This window comes from Balaenoptera musculus, chromosome 2, assembly GCF_009873245.2.
Source record: "Balaenoptera musculus isolate JJ_BM4_2016_0621 chromosome 2, mBalMus1.pri.v3, whole genome shotgun sequence".
Taxonomy (NCBI): domain Eukaryota; kingdom Metazoa; phylum Chordata; class Mammalia; order Artiodactyla; family Balaenopteridae; genus Balaenoptera; species Balaenoptera musculus.
Genome location: NC_045786.1, coordinates 91,208,220 through 91,220,574, shown reverse-complemented (window position 1 = coordinate 91,220,574; position 12,355 = coordinate 91,208,220). Strand labels below are relative to the sequence as shown.

At 39.0% G+C, this 12,355-nt stretch overlaps 1 protein-coding gene across 1 annotated transcript in view; it reads left to right on the top strand.

Moving 5' to 3' along the window:
* CHP1 (calcineurin like EF-hand protein 1) overlaps window positions 1–12,355 on the top strand; it is a 38,058-nt gene that overhangs the window by 7,253 nt on the left and 18,450 nt on the right. Inside the window, exons 2-3 of the mRNA XM_036842758.1 lie at window positions 442–514; window positions 11,196–11,276. Coding sequence (XP_036698653.1) covers window positions 442–514; window positions 11,196–11,276 — 154 coding nt within the window. The remainder of the gene's footprint in view (window positions 1–441; window positions 515–11,195; window positions 11,277–12,355) is intronic.

The window sequence follows — 12,355 nt, the reverse complement described above, 5'->3', positions numbered from 1 at the left end:
TACCTACCCAGCTGTGCCAGCCTGAAACATCAAACTGATTAATAGAGATGTGTTCTTAATCAAAGCGTGCATTTTCATAGCCTCTAAGTCAGGGTACTGAAAGGTGAAAATTTCACAATTTCCTTTTAAACTAAATTTGGCCTTGTTTTGTTAAATCTTAACTACCTGACATTTAACACAGTCTTAATTAAGCCTAGACTTCATTCCTGAGAGTCAATTTTGTTTACTCTTGATTTAGTTTATTTTCTAACTCCTTTCATCCTTTCTGCCTTGACACTCTAGAGGTGAGTTGGAGTTGAGATTTCGGCCCACTTTACTGACTTTGAAGCGTTTAATGGTGGCCCGGGACCAGAAGGGCAGCTGGCTTCTGAAGGGCCACATTCAGGTTCAGTTCGAGTGGAGGGCAACTTCTCCAACTGGGACTAATTTTGTGTTCTTTAGTTTCCCACAGTCAGATCACCCGCCTCTACAGCCGGTTCACCAGCCTGGACAAAGGAGAGAATGGGACTCTCAGGTAGGCAGTTCCTTTCTTTATTTTCTGACAACGTCTGAATAGCTGCCTTTATCCAGAGAGCAGACACAATAGGCATCTGGCATGCAGAGAACAGGGACCATTTCTTCACTCATCTTTGAGTATCATTGATCCACAAGGGACTTAAATACTAAGCAGAACAATGAATTTACATTTATCACTAGGTGCTTGCTGCTTTACTCCGGCTTCTCTTGGTTTGGGTGGCCATTGCTCTGGTCCTATGAATGTACCTTTGGGAATTTCGGCTCTCTCTGCTTGAGTTTTCCCACAGCTCTTTCCCAAACATGTTAGCTTTCAGGAGGCTGACCCATAGCAATCCAAGATGGTGTAGGTTGTTTGTCCTTTCCCCTCTCATTTCCCAAGCCAACCCATATTCCTAGGGTACATCAGTTTATATGTATTAATGTTAGATAAGATGTTCAGTATTTTCGTCTAGAGCAGTGGTTCTCAACTGAGGGCTATTTTCCCTTGGGTGGCCAAATATCTGGAGACATTTTTGATTGTCACATCTGGGGAATGCTACTGATGTCTAGTGGGTAGAGGCCAGGAATGCTGCTGAACATCCTAAAATGCACAGGACAATCCCCTCTAAATGTCAGTAGTGCCACAGTTGAGAAACTGGTCTTGAGTAAGTATATGATTTCAGAGTAATGTAATGCTGTATCATTTCATATTTGTAATTGTCTTATAGTCAAATGAAATATCTCCTTACCACCACCTCCCAACCTAACTCTCAGTAGCAGCATTTTGTTACTATTGTTCCTCAGCTTTGATTGACTGATATAGAATGAAGCTGTTTGCCTTTCTGGCGGCTGTCAAGAAACAATGGAGGACTTCTTTAGAAGCCTTGTAGCATAGGTGTGGGGTGTAGCATAACGGGGGGAGGAATATAGTTGCTAAGCCTTTGTGCATAATCCTCTGGCAGAAGAGCTAGAAAGTGCTGATAAATCCATAGGGCCATGTTTGTTTAGGGCAAAATCTGGCTTCACTGAAAGCTGGAATTGACCAAAACCATGCTGCCCAGTCATTAAAGTCAATGACTACGGAATACCTATCACGTGCAAAGACCACACTAAGTACTTTTTCTTTTTCTTTTTTTTTACCGCACTGCTCAGCATGCAGGATCTTAGTTCCCCAGCCAGTGATTGAACCCGAGCCCCCTGCAGTGGAAGCGTAGAGTCTTAACCACTGGACCGCCAGAGAAGTCCCCTCTTTGTCTGTTTTTAATTGAAGCAAAATACACATAACATAATATTTACCATTTCAAAGTGTACATTTTAGTGGCATTAAGTACATTCACAACACTGTATAATACGTTTATATATTACCACAGTCTAGTTGCAGAACATTTTCATCAGCTCAGATGGAAACCTCATACCCACTGAGCAGTCACTTCCCATTCTTCTCTCTATGGACATTTCATATAAATGGAATCACGCAGTATGTGGCCTTTTGTGACTGACTCTTTCATTTAACATGATGTTTTCTTTTTTTTTAATTTATTTATTTTATTTATTTTATTTTTGTCTGCCTTGGGTCTTCGTTGCCGTGGGCAGGCTTTCTCTAGTTGCAGTGAGCGGGGGCTACTCTTCGTTGCAGTGTGTGGGCTTCTCATTGCGGTGGCTTCTCTTGTTGCGGAGCATGGGCTGTAGGCGCGCGGGCTTCAGTAGTTGTGGTTCGCGAGCTCTAGAGCACAGGCTCAGTAGTTGTGGCACACGGGCTTGGTTGCTCCACGGCATGTGGGATCTTCCCGGACCAGGGCTTGAACCTGTGTCCCCTGCATTGGCAGGCGGATTCTTAACCACTCTGCCACCAGGGAAGTCCCCTAACATGTTCAAGATGCTTCCATGTTATAGTGTGTATCAGTACTTCTTTCCTTTTTATGGCTGAATAATATTCCGTTGTATGCATAGACCACATTTTGTTCATCCGTTCATCAGATGGTGGAGATTTGAGTTGTTAACACCTTTTGGCTACTATGAACATTTTTGTGTGGACTTATGTTTTAATTCTCTTGGGTGTATACCTAGGAGTAGAATTGTAGGTCACATGGTAATTTTATGCTTAATTTATTGAAGACCCACCAAACTCTTGCACAGCTCTGTACTGTTTTACATTCCCACCAGCAATGTAATGAGGGTTCAAATTTCTCCATATCCTCATCAGCACTTATTATCTCTCTTGATTTTAGCTATTCTAGTGGATGTGAGTGGTAGATCACTGTGGTTTTGATTTGCAGTTCCCTAGTGGCTAATGATGTTGAGCATCTTTTCTATGTGCTGGTTGACCATTTGTATGTCTTCTTTGGAGAAATGCCTATTCAAGTCCTTTGCCTATTTTTTAACTGGATGTTTGTCATTTTGAGTTTTTTGTATGTATATGTGTACACACACACACAATATATATGTATTTTTTGGTGTATTTATACAAAATGAAAAAAAAGAAGGGGCTTCCCTGGTGGTCCAGTGGTTAAGACTATGCACTTAACCCACTGCAGGGGGCGCGGGTTCCATCCCTGGTCTGGGAACTAAGATCCTACATGCCGTGCAGTGCAGCCAAAACAAAACAAAACAAAACAAAATGTGTGTGTGTGTAGCGATAGATAGAAATGTAAGGGTCAAACTTTATTTTTTGGCCTGTGGATATCTAGCTGTTCCAGCACCATTTGTTGAGGAGACTATATAAATTTGTATTAGAAAAATTAACCAGACTAGAAATTTCTATTTTTCCTTCAGCCCAAATACTTGAATAATTTACTTGAGTTTGGGATTACGTCTTCCTCATAAATTCAGATTTAACCACTAAGTGAAGATATAGAATTCACATTAGTTTTGAGTCCTTTTCTTCTTTCTAGAAAGTGGGTGATTTGTAAATGTGTGCTTTAATCACTTTCATTGTTTGCTGGAAAACAATGGAAAATCTTTTGTAAAATGAGCTGTTTCTCCTCAGAAAAGGTGAAAACTTTCCATGTGTCAGTTAGTGTTACCTGCTCCTTAAAATCTAGGCAAGATTTGCTCTGCCCCTAAAACATAATTTCACACTCTATGGAAAGCCAGTGAACTAACTCACTCATTTGATAGGTATTTATTGAATACCTATGATGCACTAGGCACTGCTTTCTGTTCTGGTTTCTACAAATTCTTGGTAGGGGAAGAGGTGGTAGGAAGTGATAGGATAATTTTTGATTTCATGGTTACCTGAGTCTAGCTGATTTTTTTGTATTCAGCTTTACAAAGCACTTGATCTGAAATCTGTTCTTTGATCTCCATCATGGTGTGGATTAAAATACGGCAAAACCCCCAAGCCACCTTGAGTGCAAGAAGAAATTACCCCATTGTACTACATAGTAAACAACTAGCATGTTACAGTTGACCCTTGAACAATGCAAGGGTTAGAGGTGGTGGCCCTCTGCACATTCAAATCCAAGGATAACTTATAGTCTGCCCTCGGTGTACGTGGTTCCACATCTGCAGATTCAACTAATGATGGATCCTGTAGTACTGAAGTATTCACTACTGAAAAAAATCCATGCGTGGATGGACCCACACAGTTCAAACCCATGTTGTTCAAGGGTCAACTGTGTATATATAAATCATTTTGTTGGACCCTCCCAATATCAGGGATTTCACACTGGCTATGCCTCCGACAATGGCCATCTTGTTATAGATTGTCGTCCCCTCTCCCCCAACCCCATCTTTTCTACTCCCTCCAGCCGTAGAGATAACCTGGTAAACTCAGAATTCTTTTATAGTAATAGAGTGATTTAGCTCTCTCCAGCCTTTACTGCCAAACTCAGCTCAAGGCCTGTCTTGACCTTTCTAGAACCCATTAGGGTGCTCAGCCGAATATAAGTTACCTCCAGTCTTTTGTTACCTTTAGCAGGCCCCACTTCCCTAAGAAAGTTAGTAGGAGAAATATTTTTCCTTCCACATTTTCTTCACTCTCCTCTCCCAAGATGCTCTATGTCTGCGGCTTGAAGCCAAATTCTGCAGAGTGAGAGACTATAGTGTACCGTCCAAGGTATTCTGTACTCCTTTTTTTTTTTTTTAACTTTATTTATTTATTTAATTTATTTATTTTGCCTGTGTTGGGTCTTCGTTGCTGTGCGCAGGCTTTTCTCTAGTTGCAGCGAGTGGGGGCTACTCTTCGTTGTGGTGCGCGGGCTTCTCATTGTAGTGGCTTCTTTTGTTGCGGAGCACGGGCTCTAGGCGCGCGGGCTTCAGTAGTTGTGGCACACGGGCTCTAGAGCGTAGGCTCAGTAGTTGTGGCACACGGGGTTTGTTGCTCCGCGGCATGTGGGATCTTCCTGGACCAGGGCTCGAACCCGTGTCCCCTGCATTGGCACGTGGATTCTTAACCACTGCACCACCAGGGAAGCCCCTGTACTCCTTTTTTAAAAGTGTCAGTCTCAGTGGGAACATGAAGCAGAAACTATGGAAGGCTTTGGTTAGAAATGGAGCTTCTGCAAAATGCTTTCAGAGATTCACCCCCAAAGTATGTTTTATAGAACACTAATTCCTTGGCCTACCAATAGGTGTTGAGTTAAAATGATTGGTAATCTTTAGATCGGTATTTCACAGAATATAAATATATACTATAACCTCACAAATCTTACTTTCTTCAGGTGCCATTATTTTGGGTGAAATATTTCTACCACTGCCATTGAAATTGGTCTTTGAAAAGCCAGCTGGGTCCTATAAGGTGGCCTGAAATGGTCCTTTGTAGGACAGATCAGGGTGAGAGCCTGGTCATTATCTGAATACAAAGGTTTCTTTTGTTTAAATATCCTTGGTGCTGATCTAATCTACTGTGTTAGATGTCAGGATAATGACTACCCTTTGGGGAGGGGAGCAGATAGAGACAAAGGGAACATGAAGGAGGTATCTGGGTACTGATAGTAATCGATTTTTTGATTTGGGTGCTGGTTATAATCTTCACTTGGTGAAAATTCATCATACTGAATGCTTGTGATTTCTGCTCTTCCCTGTATGTATGTTATACTTCATTAAAAGTTTACTTTAAAAATATCCTGTGCATTGAGCAATTTTTTTGAGCAATTTTAATATTGGATTTTTGTCAGATACTTTTTCTCAAATAATACCATGATGAAAAATATTCCTGGATGGTAAATCCATGCAGATTAAATTGACTACAGGGGACAGTACAGACCAGTTAAACTCTGCGAGAAAGTTATTACTGAAATTACTAGTTGGCTGTGTTGTTATATATCACTTTAAAAAAGATTACCTCTAGGGAATTCCCTGGCAGTCCAGTGGTTAGGACTCGGCGCTTTCACTGCCAGGGGCCCAGGTTCACTCCCTGGTTGGGGAACTAAGATCCCAAAAGCCGCAAGGTGCAGCCAAAAAAAAATTAATAATAAATAAATAAACAAACAAATAAATAAATAAGATTACCTATAAATTCTAAGAGATTGTGTCCTGCATGGTAGCCATTTATCTGCTTAAGAACTAAGTGCTTTTGAGACTCATTTTCTTCTTTGACTTTATCCAAGAGGGCAGATGATTACAATATCCTGGATAAGCACTTGCTTTGTACACAATGGTATCAGTCATTCCAGAATGGAGTTTCACAGAACCACGATGCCAGTCTAATTCTCATTCTTTTGGTAGATAATCTTTTTTTTTCCTCTCTGAAACCTTCAAATATCTCCTCCTGATGTTCTGAAATTTCACAAAGTTGTACCTTTTTGTGGGTTATTTTTCATTATTCATTGCTCAGTATCAGGTGAACCTTCTCAATCTAAAAATACATCCTTGAGGGATGTCCCTGGCAGTCCAGTGGTTAAGACTCCACGCTTCCAATGCAGGGGGTGAGGGTTCAATCCCTGGTTGGGGAACTAAGATCCCACATGCTATGCAGCACGGCCAAAAAAAAAGTTAAGAAATGTCCTTTAGCTGGAAAGTTTTCTTCTGCTATTTCTTTATTTCCTCCCCCTCTTATTTCTTTATTGATTTTTATGGCATTTCTGTTGGTTGGCTATTGGACCACCATGACTCAATTTTCTCTCATATTTTCTGATTTTTTTCCATTGCTTTCTGAAAGATGTCCTTAAATTTATTTTGTAGACCTTCTGATGAACTTGTCCACAATCACATTTTTAATTTCCAAGAAACTATCTTGTTCTCTGACCTCTGCTCTATCATAGTAGCTTATTTTTGTTTTACAGATGCAAGAACTTATCAAATATCTATTGCGTTACTTACTAGAATCTTTCAGAACTCCTTTTTGTTCCCTGAATTATGATTACCTCTGTTCATCTTGATCCTACTTTTTTATGTTATTGATTTTCCCAAAATGCCGGTAAGTGTTGGTTGTCCATTCATATTTATGAAAAAGTGTGGATAGATTACTGTAGAAAACTGGCATGGGCTTGTTTGTGGTTGCTTTCTCCACAGGTCTTTGCCTGGATGGAAGGACTGACTTCAAGCCCTCTATACTCTGAGCAGGGCCAGTAAGTTGCTAGACCTCACTTTAGGGCATACGGTCAGGGAGCAAGGGGAAAAATTTGCAACTCTCTTCCCCAAATAAAAGGACTGTGTTCCTGGGGAGCCAGCCTCCCACACTTGGCCGAAACCCTGCCCAGGTGGATCTTTCAGTTTCTTTCCATAGCAGTTCTCCATTTTTATCCTGGGGACAAATGGTTTTCTATTCTTGGGATGGGTCCTGGCAACAGTGGGCAGCCGACCCATTCTTTAAGAGTTCCTTTAATTAGTTTTTCTAACTGCTACTTCCCTCACCTGGCAAATCTGAAAAAAAATTGTATTACCAAGACAAAAAAAATCATTTTTATCAATTTTATTTAAAATATTAAATGTTTTAGATAACGGAAATTATTGTCATTTCAATGTTAATAAATACAAATAATTACATAATAAATATAAATAGTAAATGATTTATCTCTATTATACTAAAATGTGGAAAACTTCTTTTTTTAAAAAATTAATTAATTATTTTATTTATTTGGTTGCGCCAGGTCCCAGTTGCGGCTCCAGGCCTCCTTAGTTGCAGCAGGCGGCCTCCTTAGTTGTGGCATGCAAACTCTTAGTTGCAGCATGCGTGTAGGATCTAGTTCCCTGACCAGGGATCGAACCCGGGCCCCCTGCATTGGGAGCGTGGAGTCTTATCCACTGCGCCACCAGGGAAGTCCCCAGAAAACTGTTTTCTTTTTTTTTTTTTTAAAGTTTAATTTTATTTATTTATTTATTTATTTATTTATGGCTGTGTTGGGTCTTCGTTTCTGTGCGAGGGCTTTCTCCAGTTGTGGCAAGCGGGGGCCACTCTTCATCGCGGTGCGCGGGCCTCTCGCTATCGCGGCCTCTCTTGTTGCGGAGCACAGGCTCCAGACGCGCAGGCTCAGTAATTGTGGCTCACGGGCCTAGTTGCTCCGTGGCATGTGGGATCCTCCCAGACCAGGGCTCGAACCCGTGTCCCCTGCATTGTCAGGCAGACTCTCAACCACTGCGCCACCAGGGAAGCCCCAAAACTGTTTTCTTAATTGAACGTGTGTTTCCACAGGTATGTCCAACTAGCAGACTTTAATGTCCTCATTATGTATAAGTTATCTAAGCATCTACCCTGGGTCCTTAAAATATAAGAAGTTAACTGTGAGGCTACATCTCTGTGTAAGAGAAAGAACTTGAACAGTGAAGATCAGTGTAGAGGGATGGCATTTCTGGTTACTGAGGTCTCTAAAACTGGTTTCCCAGAGCATCTCTGTGCTTGTGCATATCTGGAAAACAATTCTTCATTGTGAATTTTTTGGCCATAAAAAATGCCATTAGACATGGTTCTGCTCTTGGATTTGCCTACTACCAGTAATAATGTCTTAATCCTCAAGGAAGATTTTCCTAGGTATACTATGAGATAGAATATAATATTGGTATGTTTTTTAATGAGCACACAAAAATTTGCATTTTGAATGAATTATAACACTTGTGGTATGTGAGCTGCTTGGAGTATTTCTTTTTCTCCATTAGATTTGTGTTGGCAGACAAATTTGAGAAGCTGAGTTTTAGAGATACTGTCCAGATGATCTCCATTCCACTATAGAACAACCAACAATAATAAACTGTATATTGTTTAACAGTTTATAAACTATTTTTTATACTCTTTCATTTTTATATTTATATTTTCAACTGTATTCCCCTTGATCTTATAGACCCCATTTTATATACAATCTAAATTCTAAGAGTAAAGTTTAAAAGTGTCATAAGACAAGGTTTAGGTCCTTATTGACATTGGAAGTCCACGACTAGATTCTTCATTGAGACCGAAGGGGTTAGGCTAGGTTGTGGACTCAGCACCTGGTACTAGGTCTGGTATTTAAACTGTATCTTTTTGCAGCTAAAATTACTTAAGCTCCTTAGACATTAAACTGAGGTATGTGGCCTTGCAATTCAAATCAGCTTTAATCTTCATTTAAAAGGGAGTAATTATTGTTTCTTAACCTCTGTCAAACAAGAGGAGCTACATTGTGTTGATAATGTAGACTTTGTATCATAGAACACATTATATAATAAGAGCTTAGTACATGTTTGTAGAATTAAATAATCAGGACCTCAGTAATTTTCTTTCTTTCATCATTTTAAGCAACCTAGTTATCTTATGAATGGCTTCTTCTAATTCATTAACTGATATAAAAATTATTACCCTAAATGATGAAAGAAGATTAGAATCGGGAGTTATTGTACCAGAACTTTGTGCTTAGTCCCCTGGGTCATTTTCTACCTGTGTCACCACCAGATGTGGTGGAGACGAGCTTGTTGAATTAATTAAGCAACCTGTAAATGTTAAACCACAAGAGGACCAGAGAGTTGAAGGCTCCTGGGTAAAATACGAACATTTCATTAGCTTCTAGTGCAAAGAAGGTGAAGGAATAAGTTTTATCTCTTCTGTTAGTAAACGTCTTGAAGGCAGGAATCACCTTTTGAGTTTGTATTCCTTTTCTCCCCCTTTTTATCTGGAAATAATTTCAAACTTACAGAAAAGTTGCAAGAATAATGCAAAGAACTTCATATACTCGATACCCACATTTACCACTTGTTAACATTTTGCCACCTACTTCAGTGTGTATTCCCTATAACAAGGACATTCTCATATCAAAATCAAGAAATTTAGCATTTTGATACAGTACTATTATATAATATTCCATATTCTATATGGTCCATATTCCATTTTTACCTATTGGCTCAGTATTGTCCTTCATAACAGTTTTTTTTCCTAGTCTAGGATCATGCGTTGAGTTCAGCTGTATGTCTCTTAAGTCCTCTTTGATCTAGAACAACCCTCTGCCTTTCTCTGTCCTTTATGACATTGATATTTTGTACATATGTTGTCTATGTTGTAGGTAGCTTTATATTTTTGGCACAGAATATCAACCAAAGAATTTTTAAAAAAACAGTTACTGAACGTTTTTTGGGAGAGCACCTTTCTTTCAAAAAGTTTATGTACTATGGGAAAGAAGTGTGGTTTTTTAGGAAAAAGAACATGTGCTTTGACTTACAGACTTAGATTTAAATTGCAGTTCTGCCACTTTTTACCTCTGCAGCGCTGGACGAGTTACTTTATCTCACTGACTCTCGACTTCCTCAGCTCTGGGTCTTCCCTGGCAGTCCAGTGGTTAAGACACCATGCTCCCATTGCAGGGGGCATGGGTTCTATCCCTGGTCAGGGAACTAAGATCTCGCATGCCACATGGCACGGCCAAAAAAAAAAAAAATCAATTTCCTCAGCTCTAAAAGGGTACAGATAAAGTGGTGACATAAAGAAATGCGATGAAGCATATAAACAGAGTTAGAATGGCACATAATGTATATACAGTGAATGGTAACTAACAATATTCACTTCAACAGACTTCAAGTTCTGAGAGGATGACTGCTCTTGCCATATTCCATTGTTAAATACTTCTAGTCTGTAGAAGGCAATGGAGAAAAGGCCAGTCAGTTAGTTGTCACATTTTATTCTTTTCTTTTCTTTTTTTTTTTTTTTTTTAGCTGCACTGGACCTTAGTTGTGGCACATGGGATCTTTAGTTGCGGCATGTGGGATCTTTTAGTTGCGGCATACAGGATCTAGTTCCCTGACCAGAGATTGAACCCAGGCCCCCTGCATTGGGAGCATGGAATCTCAACCACTGGATCACCAGGGAAGTCCCTGTCATGTTTTATTCTCTACTTAGATGTAAATATCACCTAAGAATTCCTTGCATTTCGTAAGTGCTGTATATCTTCTTATCAAGGGTACGGAAGCCCCTCTGAATTTTTCCTCCCATATTCAAGCTCTACAGTGTTTGATACTTTGCAGTTGCTCTTCATCCTCCAAACTTACTAAGTACAAAATAGTAATGTTCAAGGAATCATTTACAGGGACAGCTTAGTATTTGTTTGTCAGTTGGTTTACTGACATAACCTGTGTGCTGAATTCACTAGAATGTGGCATAGTCAAACCTGGCTTCTTCCACTCCAGAGTTGGTGCAAGAAACACTTGGCAGCTATTAAAGTGCTATTCTTTGCAGTTATTTGGTATAATTTGCCACAGAAGTAAATTCCAGGAGGTAATATCCTTGCTAGGTTGTACTCTAGCATGACTGAAGGAGTTCATGCTAAGGGCCAATGGTCTCTAACCCAAGGTGATTCTCTTGGCAGCCGGGAAGACTTTCAGCGGATTCCAGAACTTGCCATCAACCCACTGGGGGACCGGATCATCAATGCCTTCTTTCCAGAGGGGTGAGTCCCTGCATTTATTGGGCTTCCTTTCTGAGGCTAATCTGGAATGTTGCTATCGGTTGGGTCATCTCAGACCATGATCCTCCTGATTATATTAGGCCTCTCTAACTCAATCATATCTAAAATATCTCTACACTCATCCTTGTTTTAAACTTCAGAGAGGTCATTAGCCCATCTTCAAAGTTGTCTTTAATTTCTGTTTATCTTTGATGTAAAACTAAACATTTTTAAAACTTTTATTTGGAAATAATTTCATATTTACAGAAAAGTTGCAAAATTTGCAAACAGTCTGAGGAACACCTGTATGTCTTTTACCCAGAAGCATCTGTTGTATTGTTAACATTTTGCCTCATTTGTGTATGCTCTCTGTCTCAGTCCTAGCTAATAAAAACATCATTCAGGCCACATACATAATCACTACAAATTTTCTAGTAGTCACATTTAAAAAGTAAAAATAAACACGTTAAATTAATTTTGGATAAACAAGTTAAATTAACTTTGGCGATATATATTTTATTTAACCTGATATATCCAAAATATTATTCAATGTTATCAATATTTTAAAATTATTATTACATTGTATATTCTTTTTCATATTAAGTCTTTGAAATCTAGTATGTAATTTATACTTACCACACCTATCAAGTGCTGTAATAATATTAATATAAAATATTATGTATTCTTTTTTTCCAGCTTTATTGAGATGTGACTGACATATAACACTGTATAAGTTTAAGCTGTACAACATAGTGATTTTATATATGTATATATTGAAAAATGATAGCCACAATAATATTAATTAACACATTCATCACCTCACATAGTTACTTTTTTCTTTTTTTTCTCTTTTTTATTTTTTAGTTACTTTTTTCTTGTGATGAGAACTTTTACCTCTCTTAGCAACTTTCAAAGATACAATTCAGTGTTGTTAACTATAGTCACTTTGCTGTACATTTCATCCCCAGAAGGTATTCATCTTATAACTAGAGGTTTGTACCCTTTGACCACCTTCATCTATTTCCCTCATTACCTATTGTATTCTAATATATTACTGATATTCCAATTTTATCAGTTTATCC